At 45.5% G+C, this 16,514-nt stretch overlaps 3 protein-coding genes and 1 long non-coding RNA gene across 11 annotated transcripts; 2 read left to right on the top strand and 2 right to left on the bottom strand.

The window, feature by feature from the left end:
- The first annotated feature begins 79 nt into the window (after positions 1-79).
- LOC120455942 lies at positions 80-13,273 on the top strand. 8 transcript variants are annotated; one of them, XM_039642472.2, is made up of 10 exons: positions 80-198; positions 1,195-1,333; positions 8,219-8,928; positions 9,189-9,308; positions 9,565-9,645; positions 10,529-10,637; positions 10,695-10,954; positions 11,322-11,378; positions 12,029-12,296; positions 12,361-13,273. In XM_039642472.2, exons 3-10 carry the CDS (start codon positions 8,340-8,342, stop codon positions 12,938-12,940), a joined length of 2,064 nt encoding a protein of 687 aa, XP_039498406.1. In that variant the 5' UTR covers positions 80-198; positions 1,195-1,333; positions 8,219-8,339; the 3' UTR covers positions 12,941-13,273. The 8 variants fall into 8 exon arrangements, with proteins under 8 accessions (XP_039498406.1, XP_039498407.1, XP_043862529.1 ...); XM_039642473.2 differs by having other exon boundaries at positions 95-248; XM_039642474.2 differs by having other exon boundaries at positions 99-198; positions 1,198-1,333.
- Positions 1,799-3,321, bottom strand: LOC120455944. The gene is made up of 3 exons (XR_005616783.1): positions 3,078-3,321; positions 2,308-2,847; positions 1,799-2,061 (listed from the first exon to the last, which is right to left on the bottom strand). It is a non-coding gene; the product is annotated as an uncharacterized LOC120455944 (long non-coding RNA).
- A 348-nt stretch (positions 13,274-13,621) lies between the features above and the next one.
- LOC120456334 (kelch domain-containing protein 3) lies at positions 13,622-15,480 on the top strand. The gene has a single exon (XM_039643104.2). The coding sequence runs from the start codon at positions 13,927-13,929 to the stop codon at positions 15,136-15,138; it is 1,212 nt and encodes a 403-aa protein (XP_039499038.1). The 5' UTR covers positions 13,622-13,926; the 3' UTR covers positions 15,139-15,480.
- Positions 15,481-15,506: 26 nt separating this feature from the next.
- On the bottom strand, positions 15,507-16,495 carry LOC120456335 (INO80 complex subunit C). The gene is made up of 2 exons (XM_039643105.2): positions 16,317-16,495; positions 15,507-16,257 (listed from the first exon to the last, which is right to left on the bottom strand). The coding sequence occupies exons 1-2, from the start codon at positions 16,447-16,449 to the stop codon at positions 16,058-16,060; spliced, it is 333 nt and encodes a 110-aa protein (XP_039499039.1). The 5' UTR covers positions 16,450-16,495; the 3' UTR covers positions 15,507-16,057.
- Between the last annotated feature and the right edge of the window lie 19 nt (positions 16,496-16,514).

Here is a 16,514-nt window from a genome sequence, read left to right as displayed (position 1 = left end):
CATGCGAGCTTTTTGGTATTTACGCTGCGCTGACGGACGGTCACACTGCACGCGACTTTTGGCATTTTTGGCCGCGCAACCGAAAGCCGAGTCTGGTCAGTCGAAAAGCGAACTTTGAACAAGACGGACGTAGGAAAGGGTTTCCATCCATAAAAGTCTATCCCCGTGTTTGTGTTTTGTTTTTGCCGGCATTTTGGCGTAAGTGTACGCGCGCTCCTTCTCCGCGCCCTTGCCTTCCACCCTTTTTCGTAAGTGACGCGCGCACTAACGGTGAAAATGCGAACAGTGTGCCATTTATTAATATAAATAGCGCGTAATTCAATACACATTTTGTTTTTGCGAACGCGGTCTTCTCAACTCTTCGCAATTATTTTTTTGCCAGTGCTTGTTGTTTGCCCTTTTTGTTGTTGCAAGTGTAGAACAAAAACGTGGATAAAATGAGAATTGTAATTGTTTGAAATTTGAATGGAGTGTGGGAGGGAGATGGCAGTACCCGCTGATCAGCTGAAGGTGAACCAGTTGTTCTTGTTGTTGTTTGTGTTGTGTCTGTGTGGATCATTTCAAGTGCAACCCTTTTATCGCCATCGCCATCTCCCTCTCCTATTGTCATTTGACGTCATGACGTCACTGAAACCGTTTTAGCGATCAGATGACTCAGGTGCACTGAAAGAAATTACGTAGATCACTTGTTGAAAGTTATGTGGCAGCAAACGCGAAACTTGTAATTTGAATATTCAAATGGCTAAGAATGGCAAATTTTTGTTTATAGTGTCATTAAAGTAGGTGTTCTCGAATCGATCCCCTAGTTCTTCCGGTGCATTCGCAAGATCGCACACCTTTTGAAGCTCTGACGTCAGCTGGACGCATTTAGAAATGCTTCAAAATGCTAAACAATTGGTGACTATTATATTAATGACTGAGCAGCGGGAAAACAACAAGCAAAAGGGCAAAAAGCAAACGGCAAACAGAGCAAATATCGATGTGTACGCACTATCAGTTGATAATGAGAAATAGCCCCCCGTTTCCCCCCGTTTTCCACCCACTCGCTGATAAGATAAGATAAGCATTCTTCGCTCCGCGTGTTTCGCATTCTTCTTTTTCCACATTTTTTTTTTGCGCTGTGCATCAATCAGAGTTCTGTGAAAAGTTGTTAACACACACGTTCGTTGGCTATTTTTTTTTTGTTTTTTGTAGAAGTAGTGGAATAAACCAAGCAAAGCAGCAAGGAAAATATAAAACAAATTAAGCAAATAAAAGTGACCGCAAAGGAGAACCGGTCGCAAATCAAGTGGCAAATAAAACACGTCATTTTCGTTTGTAGATCCAGCAACAGGTGAGTCTAAAATGCGACGAAGTTCGGGGGAAGTGCGGGGAAATGCGGGTGGTAATTGTATTGTGTTTGTGGTACTTTCACCAATTTGTTGTGGGCTATTTATAAACGACACTCGAATGTAAAAAAGACAAATTTCTTTTGCCACTTTTGGTCATTTGGTGCACAATTCGAGTGGTTTCATCGCCTGATTAGATAATGTTTACCAGCCTAATGAGCCATAAATAAATTGTACTTACTTTAAAATAAATATTTCCCTTCAAAAATTCTTAACCCACGTAGAACTAGCTACGTGACATTCAAATTACAATTCGTGCACAACCTTTGCATAGCGAGGGTATCATAAACAATTTGCTGCCGTGCTGCATTTGAATTTCAAATCAAATTCAGGCAATTTGAGCAGCAAGGCCAAGTGGGAATAACGATACTGACCCCCACAAAACTAACCGAATGATTGCCGTTTATGAGTCTGGGTATTCGCTTTTATTTGAATATATTTCGAATTTCTTATTTCGTGTTTCGTATTTTGTACATTTCGCACTTACTGTGATAACATTATTTGCGTTGTTGTTTACTGACTTTATCTAAATCCACTTCCGCTTCGCTGTCGCAGTTTATTTGCCATTGCTTTGTTTCTAATTCACTTGTCTGACCTGCATTTTCCCCTCCACGTTATCCGTTATCCGTGTTTTGTTGTACATTTCCGCTCCTCCAGTCGGTGGAAATTCGAACTAGAAATTGTTAAAAACATTTGGTTAACAAAAACTGTATATAACAGCGAGCAGAGCGAAGAAACTGGAAAAAAAAAGCGTGAGAGAAGTCCAAAAATGATCTCATTCTCGTCTGCCACTGCAGATAATTTATTGTTGCTTACTTGGCACAGTTTTTGGGCTCTCTAGTTTTTTTCTCCATTTTGTTGCACATTTTAAAAGATTCAGGAGAACTAGGAAATCTTAGATGCCACATTATGCATTTACCACTTAATTGCTATTCATTGTCTGCCATTTTTGATGGTCATGAATGATGGAAAACTAGGTATTTGCGCAATGAACTTCTTAAATATTATTGTCATAGAGTTATTCTTTATTATTTTGGAATATATCTTGGCTTTTATTTGTATTTCATGAGTTTACCACCTTGGCCAGACATCTTTTCCATACAACAGAATATATACACTACATAGAACTCAGTGCGAAGAGGCGAGACCATCTGCTCTCATTATAATTATCTGTTCGATATATGTATGTAGATATATATGTCTGTATATTCGGTGCCGGTGTGTGGTTCATTCAACTGGGAGACTCAACCCGTGCCACTCCGCCGGATTCCCTGCTGTCCGGATTCCCTGCTGCCCGGATGCCCGGATGCCTGGTCTTTCGGTCAATCGTCCGTCCGGCTCTGCATTTAAAAATAATCTCCACTCTATCTTCTCCTGACTCGAGTTCCTCTGCCATTTCTGTCCCGATCTCGCGGCCACTTTTACGTGGATGAAATGAGGCGTGAGGCTGCTGCAACTGCTGTAAAATGATATATGGATATATGGGCATATGGATAGATGGATAAATGGATAAATGGATAGATGGTAAGCGGGAAGACGGGGAATTCAACCTCATTTCGCTCGCCGATAAACAAATGCAATTCGAGATGAGCCGCGAATTTCACTCGTCTTTCTGTGCGTTTGGCGGCCCATTTGAAAGTTGTTTTGTAATATTAGAGCTGTGGAAATATATATGAGCATATTACATACGAGTATGTTTGCATTTGCACATGGGAATGCGAGTGGATGTGACCTGAATCCGAAGGGCCTTGCAACTTCGTTGAGAGGAAATTCACACTAAATCCATATAAGTAATCAGTGTTTTTGACGAAACCAAGGAAATAATAATCCCTTGCAGTTTGATTCCCAAACAATTGCCGTTCAAAAAGTTATAAGAATAGTTAGTATTTTTAAAACGGAGTAATTCTCTCAGTTGTGTGACTTTTTTGGACAAGTTATGGCGTTTGAGTACAGGAGTACTATTATTTTAGAAAATCCAGTGATATACATACTCTCGACTCCAATCACTGATCGCTTTGTAGGTCACCCAATGACGCCATAATCAGCTTCTAATCGACGCTCCTTCAGCGTCAAACAAAAGCGAAAACCGCCCACTGGCACACTAAAGAACTTTGCCCCCAAAAACCAAAAGAAAAGCCAAAGGGGTTTTCCTCTGCACTCGAAGGGGGTGGAAAATGGGGGTCTTGCGGCATTTGTAAACTGCATTTGCGATGTGTGTTCCGTGGCCATAAAACTGTCCGACTGGCTGGTCATATTGCCAAGTTGCCCTAATTTATGGAGCACCACCATTCAAACCACCCAAAACCAGCAACCACCATGCGTTTTTTGTTTGCAGAGGGTGGTGCTCTGAACTTTGCCTCGCTAATTCCCAGAATATTGCCTCGTTTCTATTGTGTTGGCAAAGGAAAGCCGACTTTTCTTTGCTCGCGTGTTTGAGCAAACTTATTAACGAATGCACTTCGAAGGTTTTTGCTTGAGAATTAATGGGAATCGTCTATGTGACGCATTCTGTAATTGATTCTATCGGATTTTCTAGGCTATATCAAGTAAGTTCAAGTAACCTGATTAGTAAGAAATGGTATATACATATGTATTATGTATATAGTAAACAAGTCAACTTATTGAATTAGTAAAGATATGAACAGCTTTTTCTATGAAACATTCAAACTGCGTGCTGATTAAAAGCAATTTCAAATGATTATGTAGGGTATCCATTAGTCGCATTGGGTGCGCCCCAATGGTCCAACTTCAACTGCGTGCACAAAGGGCATAAAAGCATAAAAGCCAGCGGCAAGAAAATGGGGAAGTTTAGGTAATTCTGAGGGCTGAGCGGATTAATTGGAGCCCACGCACTGCATCGAGTATTGATCCGCGGCTAATTGATCGAGAGATCCAATCGCAGAGTTCCACATTGATGAAGATGATGAAGAGGTGGAGAGGGAAAGGGGATGGGGTCGAATGCCGCATGCCACAGCGATGTCGCAAACTGTGTCCAAACCAGAACAGCAGCCCCTCCCCCCGTCAGATATTGCATCAAACCGATCCGCCAGAGAACTTTAGAACTTTATTACTCGCAGTATGTTTTTCCCCATCGCCCACACGAGAAACGCGATGAATAGTTTGGGGAGCCATCTGATTTGAGAGAGAAAGAGAGATTGGGGAAAGACAAATAAATCTCGCTATCTGGGCATAAATATTTTCCCAATTTGCGCAACATTCGGCGGGTGACTCACGCTGCGATTCGAGAATCCAGACAAACTGACGACAGGAAGCGGCTTAATTTGATGATCTCTTAGAAAAACATGTGAGTAATATCGCCGATATAAACACGATTGAGTGAGTGGCCCACTAAGATACAAGACACAAGATAAACACTAACTTACAGAATGTATGACTATATATGTATATAGATATATATGTTTGCATGTTCTGCTGATATCGAGTTCTTTCCCAAGCTCAGTTTGCTGGCTCTGAAGGTCAGCTGGCAGCGAGTGGCAACTTGTTTGCCGATTTCAATAATCACAAATGCCTCGAATATGGCGTCACGGGCGATAAAAGTCATCACAATGAAACACAATACTATATATTTAAAGGGCTGACGTCATGGCAGATTTGAACTCGTCGAGAAATCCCAACCTCGATGAGGTTCGCCAAATCAAAATCAAATTCAAAAACCAAAACCAAACAGAACGAACTCAATTAACCGAAATGGAAAAACAATTTCAGCCGACCAAACGCTATTCAGATATGCAAATTCTGATTGAGTTCGTATTCAAATTCGACTGGCAGTTAAAGTTCAGGGCAAGAATGAGGAATAAATGTGCCCTTGTTTCAAATGCAATTATAAGATCAACTATTAAGAAGAAATAGTAAGAAACTATTAAGTTAAGAATACTATATAATTCTTGTGAACACTTTGCCGCTACCTCCGCACAAATTCTTTGCCAATTTTTGTTTGTTTTTCCTCGCCCCCAAATGAATTGCCTCATTTTTGCAGCCACAAGAAGCTGCTTCACAAAATATTGCTACAAATTTTCCAAATTTCCAAATGGTTTCATAAACAACCGACGGCCATTCAGCGCCAGACAATTGAGGCATTACTTTGAAGGCAGGTTGTGGACTAGCATTTTCGAATAACCTTGACACGAAACGAGATTATGAAAATGTCCAGAAATTCGACTGTAGATATAGTTCCCCTACAGTTTATTTCGAGTTGAATGGGGCAAGATGCAGACATCTCTATATCTTTGCTATCTGTGCCTCTATCCATTGCCTAATCAATCGGTGTGAGCAGATGCCATGTTTGCTGGATGGCTGCTCCTTATCAATGTTTAGCTATATATGCGACTATATCGTCTTATTGCCAATTAACCATTGAATCAACAGAGTTCGATCGAATCACGTTTGCCGCCGTGAGTCACTAAGCACATAAGTACGTACACGAGTTTGCTTTTCAGCTTATTGGGTTTGTTGTGGGGCGAAAAGAAAACTCTGACTTTGAGTCACGTTCGCCCCTTTTGCTAATTACGGCAAAGGGCAAATAAACTGCAAATTAACTGAAAATAAACTGAAACTGACTGAAATTAACTGAAATTATGCGGTAATTAGCGCTCGTTACACTGCAGTAGTGCACTTAATTGTCGCTCGGTGCAAATCAGTGAGATGAGATGAGATTCTGGACTGGTTACCATGTGCAACTCCTTGGGGCAAGTAGGTGGCCGCTCCACGCATAAAAGTGGCAAACAGGAAATGGCTGGCGAAAAGTGTCTACATATGACAATTTCGTGTGTGGGCCCACAGACAACCCATTTTCCGGCTGGCTTGCTCCACGCCTCACTTGAACTTCACACTGGAAGAAAATAGCAATAAAATGTAACACCTGGAACATAATAGCTGCAGTCAATTATCAAAAGATGTGTCATTTATTAGGTGGTTCGATCACTGCTTAAATAAGTATGCAATTGCAAGTAGAGATGAGTAAACTAAACTAAACATTTTCCAACATTCACAGAAAGAGTGGTTTTCCAGTGGGTTTTCCCAACGGAAATTGCCGCCGTTGGAAAATGTGTGTGTTGTTTTTCGCCCAGCCATATATGAAATTTGATTTCGTAGCATCTGCACAATGCACACCACATAGTAGCTACATGTTTTTTGTGTCAAGACACGTGACTGGAGTTCTGTCAACCGTGAAGGGTTTTCGCCTGGGTGCCAAGCCCTTTGGTCGATTCCGATGGCGATTCCGATGGCGATGGCGATGTGGATGCCTTTGCCCCTTCGGGACTCAGTGGAGTTGTGGGAGTTACGCATCGCCAGGCACTTGCGATAGGAATTTCCATATCGGACGACGCCCCAAAGATCGGCGAACTATAAACACATTGAAGGTAACGTACGAAACATTGAAGCATTCGCCAGCGGAAGTGAAGAAATGCACTGCCAAATGGGTGTGTACTGTACTCCACAGTACTTCACTGTACTATGCCAGTTGATCCTCTCATATTTAGTGTGTTGCCCGTGTTTCAATTGAAATTGCAGACGGCAAATAATTTCCGGCCGTGAAACTCGAGTGCTGCACCCTTTGGCGAGGAAAGTGAAGAGGTCCAAAGTGCTTAATCTAATTAAGTGAATGGGATGAGTGGATAATGTCTCATTCGCTTTGCCACTCACCACTGACTGCACCAAAGTGCACAGCCTAAAAAGTAAGAGATTCTATATTTTCAATTTACGGCCAATTGAATAATTACAACTTTCTGTCAACTGCCACAAAAAAGCTGTAAACAAAAACTGAATAAATTAACTTGACTAATGTCACTGTTTTGGTACCCAAAACATACAGATGACATATAACTCGTTAGCCGAAAGTTTAGTTGCCGTAATGTTCGTTTGGGAGCAGTGAGAATTCCACGAAGGGGCATTTGAAAAATGTAAATTTTCATATCCTGTGCATTTTCCGCTTTCCATGCGTCCTTTCCCAGTTCATTCGCCTCTCGTTTTCCCGCGGGGCGAATTCTCCTGCTGTTTGTCCTATGCAAATTTAGCGGCAGCTCTCAACCCCCAAGGAAAACACCTCCCCTCCCCCATCCCCCATCCCCCTGTTTCTTACCAATTTTCCACCTCTTTCGCTTTTCCCCGGGCGAGTTCAAAAACCTTTTTGTGGCCCTTTCGGTGACATTTGGCCGGAAGTTGGCTTTTGCCTTTAATTGCAGAGGGTGGCAGGTGGTTGACACACCGCACCCCCCCACCCCCAACCCCTCTACGCTCAACTTTTAACGCTCTTTTTTAACCATTCAGAGCCCTAATTTTTATGGTTGTCATGCACTTGGCGTTACCAAGTTTCTATTGATTTTCCTCCGCTTGCTTGCTTCTGTTTTGGTTTTCTTTTGGTGCTTTTGTTTTGGAGGACCGAATCCAAGTCACTGGGTCGCAGTGAGCTGTTAAAGGGGGGGTTGCGGATTTATGACACCAATTATTTATGAATTCTAAATTTGTTTGGCCCACTGCCAGACAGACAAACAGACAAAGAGACAAACAGACAGGCAAGGCAGCGCCAGAAGCCCCGAATTCCAAAGGCGTCGAAAGGAGTTGCAGGGGGGACAGGTAACATTTGATATGACCGATGGTTTCGGGTGGGGGGAAATATGGAAATCCGAGTACCAGGCTAAAAATACAGCTGACACAGTGCAGAGTCAGTACTGGCGAAGTTTCCACTAGCATGTGTGCCAAATGTAATGTTATTTTGTATGATATTTATATTTGGAATAAGTGTTCATCACAGCCAAAGTTCCCTGTTTGTCAGCCACTAATGACAGTCGACTTTTGCTTTCTTTCGCCAGCAACAGCAGCAAGTTTGGGCTCAAGGACGTCGCCGGAGCAGCGGTACCGTATCGGATCGAAGGAGCAGCAGTAGCAGCAGGAGCAGTAGGAGCAGTAGGAGGAGCAAGGAGCACCAGCACCATGTCGGAGCGCAGGAGTCACATACAGATGGCGCCGCCACCGCCGCCCCCCAAGCCAAACAAATCGCAGACAGCCAATGGAAATGGAAATGGCACAGTCATAGGTACTGGCAATGGCAACGGCAACGGAACCCTGCCGAATGGCAATAAAAACTATAACAAAATTGTCGCAGTCCAAGACCAGGAGCCGCTGGCTCAGAACTCGAGCGGCGTTCAGAGGAGCCAGTCGCCACCACGCACAGAACAGGTTGTGATGACGCCACGCGGTAAAACGGCCAACAGCACGGTGATCCTCATCGAACGCAAGCTGATCGATGAGATCAACGATCGTGTCCATGTCGCTGGCGGCGATCATACGGGCATCATCATCAACAAGGACACGGTCGCCGGGCAGAAGAGCGCCAGCAAGGCAGCGGCGCTATCGCTGGAGTTCCGCGTCTTCCTGGTCAGCGCCAATACGGGCAAGCATTCGCAGGAGTCGCGCACCCTGCGCTTCTGGTTCAGGGATTGGCTGACCAACGAGGAGAAGCAGGCCCACATCGCCCAGGACTTCTTCAAGGAGCTGGTCAGTCCGCAGGACTTTCCCAGAGGTGAGTTTGAATTACTCTGCGGGCTTGAAAGCACCACTAGTTGTGGTTTGATAACTGATTTCGAATGTGGTTTCAAGCCTCTATTAAATATACAAGCTTCCTTTAGGGTTTACTCATTTCATTTGATAAGAAAACGCAGAAAACCCCAACTGCTTATCAAAAACAAACATAAAAACCCCAATCGAAGTGAAGAAAGAAAGAGAAACTAGCCTATAAGTAGATGTGAGTTGGCTTTATTTGGTTTTCCTTTTGCCTTTCAGACTATGTGGGATTCATCAAGAAGATAATGAAGCTCCTGCAGCACGGATACTCGGAGATCCAGTCGATTGAGATTGAATTGCGCATCCTGGAGGAGACCTCTGCGCCTCCGTCGCGACCACGTGAGTATTCCTTGTTCTCTTGTTGTATGGGGATGTAATAAGAGGGAACTTGATATGGGAGTTTTTGAACCAAAAAGCCCAGCAAATGAATTTGAACTTCTGCATAGTTTGTATGCATGATTGCTGGGTGAATATCAAGTTCCAAGCCTTACTTACCTTTCCGAGTCGACTGTACCATTCGAAATTGACTTCTCATCTGAACTACATGACACCATCTAACCTCTGGGTGCTGTGCGGGTGGTTTGTTGGCGATCAGCCCGGGATGGGTACATCATCTACTGCTACGGCGACTGCAACCGGAAGTTCGAGGAGGCGCTGATGGCGCAGCGGAAGACAGGTGACGGCGACAACCTGATGAAGGCCATTTGGCTGGACATGTACACCGAGCAGCTGAGCGCCAGGCGGAAATGAATCCCGATTCCAGTGCTCCCACAACTAATCATCTAATACGCTCAACAAACTTCGTTTTGTATCCGCTTCGTTGCACATTTCCTCTCCGCCTTCTTTGTTGTTCGTTTTTTGTTTCGTTTATCCTTTTTGTACTAATGCACGCACTAAGAACTCACTAAAAATGAATGCATTGAATATATACAAAAAGTATGTAAAAAAGCGAAATAAAATAAATAACCAGGAAACCAGGAAGGGCTGTCAAATTGTCCTCGCTTCCTAGCTGGCTTTGTATGCTAGTCAAATGCTCTGCAGTTACTGCTCCTCCAACTGTGAAATTCACAATGATTCAACATGAGTTTCCCTTGCTAATTCAGCTAGCTGGAAAATCCACTTGGCAATCCGCCACACTTTCAAATATACCCTGCAATTGTGGTCTTGTGCTTCGAAAGTTTCCCATAAAGCTAGTTACCCATTGCTGTTCTCTGGCGCATCTTGTAATGATTTGGTTCCCCTGAAAAGCATTCCCAACCCTTCAGTTGTCCTGAAAATGCAGTCGACACCTCGAGTGTCCAATTTGTCTGCTGTCTGCAATTAAAATGCGCTGCTTGAGCACTTAATTGACCGCCCTGCCAGACGTTTGACAGTGTGTGTGTGTGTGTGCGTTTCCTTAACTAACAGACACCGCCTAACCAACCAGCCACGCCCACCGCTCAGAGTAGATGTCATTGTCCGCTAACAGACGAGTCCTTGCTAAATTAATAACCATTGGCAGCGTGGATTGCCAGACATGTGCTTTAATCGTGTGTATTTTCCATGCTCTTATCCCGTAGTTTCCCTCGAGGAATCCCAGTTCGAATCTCCGCCGTTGACCCAGGAGAAGGTGCTGGAGCTCATCGAGCAGGCATATCCCAATCCCGTGTCCCCCGAGGATCTGGCCAAGTGAGTATCTCAAGATCTAGTTGAATACTAGTTATTATTTAATTCACTTTTTTGCAGGGACTACGGCTGGAGCGAGCAGGATGTGCTGCTGGTGATCAAGTCGCTGCAGGAGCGCGGTCTGATCAAATCGATGGAGTACAACGCGTACACCCGCATCCACCACGAGGACAAGGAGATTAAGGTGGTCAAGCAGATGCCCACGATCGCCTCCAACAAACAGCCCACCATCGCCATCATCACGGCCCAGTATTGCGAGAAGCTCGCCGTGGACGCGATGCTCGAGAACAAGGAGACGTTCGTCCGATACACCACAGTCGGTAGGTTCAGTTCGATAGCGGATCGCACAATCGTACAATCGTACAATCGCACGATTACCGATGGCCAATATTGATTGTCGACTCGATACTTCCCTCCAAACTCATACTAATCGAACTCTTGCCTAACCGTCTTTTCTCTGTTTCTCTCTTTCCCCCTTCTGTACCCAAAATCCTCGACTATGGTGGACAAAAAAAAAATATATATATACAAATCCTCATCACCACGAAAATTTCGCCATAAACGAACGAATTTGCATACAATTTTGCTGATTGTTTGCTTGCCTGCAATGATATTAATACAAAAAAAACAAAAAAAAATCAACCTTTCACCTTTCCCCGAATCCGAAAATACCAAACCATGTAACAGATTCCGATCCCAATCTAACGAACTCACTCAGAAAGTCCAAAAAGAAACGAAGATTCGGTAAGCTAAATGTCCAGAACTCACTCTTAAATTCAGAAGCACCCATATGTCAAGGTCAAGTTCATGAGCTTTAAATCTTTAATACTATAAAAAAAACCTTTGAATCATAAAATAGCAATAGTAATGTGCACAATCGATGGGTGGGGGAACATGGAGCGTTCGCATCTATCGAGTGCGCACTGTACGCTTGCCACTGTATGACTTGCCATCAACTTGGATAGAAAGTTATGAACTTGGCCTAGAATAATTGATTTGTTGTAACTATCGTGTCCTTTTTGTGTCTGTGCTGTATCGTCGGTGCTTTGTTTTGTTCCATTTGTTTGTTGTTATGGTAAAGGATTGCCCCAGGATACATGACCTTCCATTGTACACACATGTAACTACGTCATAAGACGGATTGATTACATCCGTCACGCACTCGGTTCATAAAATGGTTCACCATCAATATGTATAAATTTATGTTTTGTATTTTGGTCGCAAAAGAAGATGGGATGTTTTCTTATAGAAAATATTTATATTTTTTATGATTTGATCCTCATCTCAGGTTCTTTTTAGACCTTTTTGTATAATCTGGTATATATAAATGTCCTGAACGTAAACCGCCTTTTGTATGCCAACCAACTGACCCCAACTTCTTCTCTACTCCACAGGCGAATCGAATGTGTATACCCTGGGCAACATCGGGGCGCACAGGATCGTGAGCACCAAGCTACCGTCGGTGGGCAGCAACCGGGAGGCGATGACGGCGACGGGCAATACCACCACCCGTCTGCTGGGCACATTCCAGAAGGTCGACTATGTCTTCATTGTGGGCGTGGCCGGTGGCGTGCCCCACTACACGGACTACAAGAAGCACGTCCGACTGGGCGATGTGGTCATCTCGTATGTGGACAAACAGCGGGCACTGATCAGCAATAGGTACGTTTTTCGAAAATAATATCTTACTTTCGTAGGGAATCGTAATCATGTATTCTTTTCACAGCAAGGAGAAGCCGTATGTGTACTTGTACAAGAGCGGCGAGGACGTGAAGACCTACTTCCCGGTGAACGACTCGCTGCAGCAGATCGCCGAGAGCCTGCAGGCCAACATGCAGGTGAAGCGGCCGTGGGAGGACTACCTGAATCAGGCCCAACAGGCGCTGGCCCAGAAGACGGATGCCGACTTCACCAGGCCGGACACGCGGACGGACAAGCTGTTCATGAACATTGGAAACAACGAGGTGATCGAGGTGGCTCATCCCATTGCCGCCGACGAAGTGGACGGTGTCAACCGGCTGCGACTTCACTTGGGTCCCATTGGATCCGGCAGGGATTTGGTGAGGAGCGACGAGCTGCGCACCCAGTTCGCCAGGAAGTACGGCCTACTGGCCACCGATGTGGAGATGAGCAGTGTGCTGGACAGCATCATTGGCAACTGCAGGGAGAGCTTTATACTGGTGAAGGGCATCGCCGACTACAAGGACGGCACGTCCACCAGGAAGTGGCAGAATTTCGCAGCCATTTCGGCGGCGTCGGTGGTCAAGTCGGTTATCTGCGGCATGGACGCGCCCACGAATGTATAGGAGGTGGGGTTTCGAATCCCCTATTTCCTCCATTCCCCTCCCTGCAATCCTAGCATTTGATTTGCCTCCAATTTTCGTACCAATCCCGATGCGGCGTCCCTTTACTTCTGGTGGCCGAACATGGGGACCACTATTCGTAAACCAAAATGTGCATAGATTGCATCATATATAATGTATGTTCGCGTAATATTGTATTAAATGATTTCTTGTTATTTATTTTGTTATAACTTTTGTACTACAATCAATCTAATTTACACACAAACACTTGACGTATATAAACACATATATACAGCAGTAAATAAATATCGCAACTAAGCTTGCAAAAACTAAAAATAATTGAAGAGTATTTGAAACTGAGTGGAATGTTTGAGCAGCTTGAATTTATGGTACTTTTTTTTAAAATGTATTTCTTGGAACTTTGTCTTAAAATTAAAGATGTCAATCTAGAATTAGTGCACATTTCCATTGCAACTGTTTCGCAAAAAAAAAGTAGCTTAATATTTAATGCAAAAGCATTGCATATTTAAATTTGTAATTTTTGAAACGCAATTATCAATTAGGCATCGAAACTATCGATAACATCTTGGCCCAGTGACGCAGTGGAGCCCTGCTATTACGACCTCTGGGTGTTCGTGTGCTTTAAAATCCGATCTGTTTCGTTTCGTTTCAATTCGTTTCGTTTCGTTTCACCATCTGGCAAAACTGGCAGAGCGGAGCGCAGCAAGCGTTTGGAATCAGCGTTTACACCTGTGTGGCCTTCAATCGCTCGCACCTGCGCTCGCACCCGCACCTCCCTGCCCCCGCGCGCCCAGAAGGAGCGACAACTGCGGCGCACTTGCTTTCCTTTGTGTCTTTTGGCTGCTTCGGCTGCTCGGGCTGCTTGAGCCCCAAGCAAAGATCTCCGGCTCCCCACACAGCGCATCGGTGCTCCTCTGGCCACAGCTCAAAGCCCACAGCGCACAGCTCATCCGACAGTTGGTCTAGACATGCTGTGGACGGTGCACCTGGACGGTGGGCCACAGCGGGTCAATCACGCGGCGGTGGGCGTGGGCGACTTCATCTACAGCTTTGGTGGCTACTGCACCGGATACGATTATCGCTACAATGAGCCCATCGACGTTCACGCCCTGAATGCCCACACAATGCGCTGGACTCTGGTGCCACAGCAGCTGGACGCAGCGGGTGTGCCGCTCAAGTATCCGCTGGTGCCATTCCAGCGCTACGGACACACGGTGGTCGCCTACAAGGAGCGCATCTACATCTGGGGCGGTCGCAACGACGAGAACCTGTGCAATGCCCTCTACTGCTTCGATCCGAAGACCGCGCAGTGGTCGAGGCCCCAGGTGACTGGCTGTCTGCCCGGAGCACGTGATGGCCACTCGGCCTGTGTCATTGGCAATAGCATGTACATCTTTGGTGGCTTTGTCGATGAGATTAACGAGTTCAGCAGCGATGTGCACTCACTCAATCTGGACACAATGGAGTGGCGCTATGTGCAGACCTTTGGCGTGCCGCCCAGCTACAGGGACTTCCATGCGGCGGTGGCCTACGAGCAGGAGCGCATGTACATCTTTGGCGGGCGGGGCGACAAGCACAGTCCGTACCACAGCCAGGAGGAGACCTACTGCCACGAGATCGTCTACCTGGACATGAAGACCAAGGTGTGGCATCGACCGTTCACGGCCGGAAAGGTGCCCGTGGGTCGGCGCAGCCACAGCATGTTCGTCTACAACAAGCTGATATATGTCTTCGGGGGCTATAATGGCCTGCTGGATCAGCATTTCAACGATCTGTACACCTTCGATCCGCGCACCAAGCTGTGGAACCTTATACGTGCCAACGGCAAGGCGCCGACGGCGCGGCGGAGACAGTGTGCCATTGTGATGGGCACTAGGATGTTCCTGTTCGGCGGCACCAGTCCGAGGAGCGGCTCCTCCAGCTCGCCAGCAGCTCTTTCACCCACACAAGAGGCGGGCGGAGCCACGGGGGCTGCCGGAGTAGTTCCGCCCGGTGTGGCGCTCATCGACTACAGCGATCTGCATGTGCTCGACTTTGAACCCACTCTGAAAACCCTGGCCACCATGGTGGTGCTGAAGCACCAGCTGGACATCTCGGGGCTGCCAAGGAGCTTCCGCTCGGACCTGCAGATGCTGACACAGCCGAACAGTATTAGCCGGCCCATCAATCAAGCAGGCTAGCGTCCAAAGCCGTAAGGGATAAGCCGGAGTCGACTGCCACGTAATGGAATGAGGTGGAAAGGGCTGAGAGGATCACGGAGCCACTAGTCCGGTTCTTGTATTTGAAGCCCTTGGAGGAGCGAGCTCGAATATGTTTTTTACGCGAGGGATGGAGCATGGAGAACCTGAGAGAACGAGAGGGAAGCCCCAGTAATTACAAAAGTTTTAGAAACTTGCTTTTGGTACTTCTGATAGCTGCTAAATAATACACAATAATAATGACTATGCAAATGATATTATAATAGAGATATAGTTCATAAAACATTTATAAAACGTCCTTAAATAAAATCTCCATTAACTTTATCATCAGCTTTTGCCAAAATTCAAGATAAGGAAATGAATAATGTATCTTAAACTCATTAATAATATTCAATTTCGTTTACTTTGCGTCATTGCTGAATGTTGTGTAGCTGGTTAACCTAACACTATATTAATCTGTGAGTCTTTCATTGCGAACTACAAACTTGGCACGAATCGGCTGTTTAAATATTTGCTTTTCCCATTAGGATCTATGTGGCAACTGTTTTCTTAATTTTGACAATTTTACGCGCCCAAGGTATTCACCTCACCTTGGACTTACTTAATCTAATGTTGCGGTCAAACTAGCGACAAATCTCTATAACTAATTTACAGAGATCATCTCCTTATAGGTAGCATATGCATATATGGTAATTGTGCATGTAACTCCCCTTGAACGCGGTGTTACAGCCGGGAAGCAGTCATCAAAACACTTGAAAGCAACAGCCTCGCACGCAATGTCAGTAAGAGTAAGGTCAGCAGCGCTGTAATTGCCCATTATAAGTGGTAGTCGGATCGCAAGGCCTCCAGGGGCAGAACACAGCGAGTGCATGGGATATATACAGTATATGGATCGATTGGACTATCCCACGGCGCTCGTGTAGCCGCGCACTGTGAGGTAGCCATTGATGATGTCCGAGGGCATGTGCTGCATGGACGCGTACTCGTCGGCGTTGGCGAACCTCAGTTTCGTGTGCGGATCGGCATAGGGAGCGGGCAAGCCGCTTATATCGGAGTACTTCTTGGCCGGAACCAACGAGGGCGGTGCATTGAGCGTAAAGTCTGCAAAATGAAGAGCACATATGGACACCATTGTGAATCCCCGTTCATTGGCTACTTACAGGTGGGTCGTTCGGCGGGCAGCTTCTGGCTACGCTCCATGTTGCTTATCTGCCGCAGCGGGCGGTAAACACAGTTTTTGGGAAAGGCAAACGGACGCTTAAAAGAGCGTTTAGGCTTCGCATTTTGTTCCATATTTCACACGTTTCAAGCTCGCAATTGAGATGGACAGAAATCTAGAGATGTTAACTTATACTACG

This window comes from Drosophila santomea, chromosome X, assembly GCF_016746245.2.
Source record: "Drosophila santomea strain STO CAGO 1482 chromosome X, Prin_Dsan_1.1, whole genome shotgun sequence".
NCBI classification, from domain to species: domain Eukaryota; kingdom Metazoa; phylum Arthropoda; class Insecta; order Diptera; family Drosophilidae; genus Drosophila; species Drosophila santomea.
This window is presented reverse-complemented; position numbering and strand designations above follow the sequence as displayed.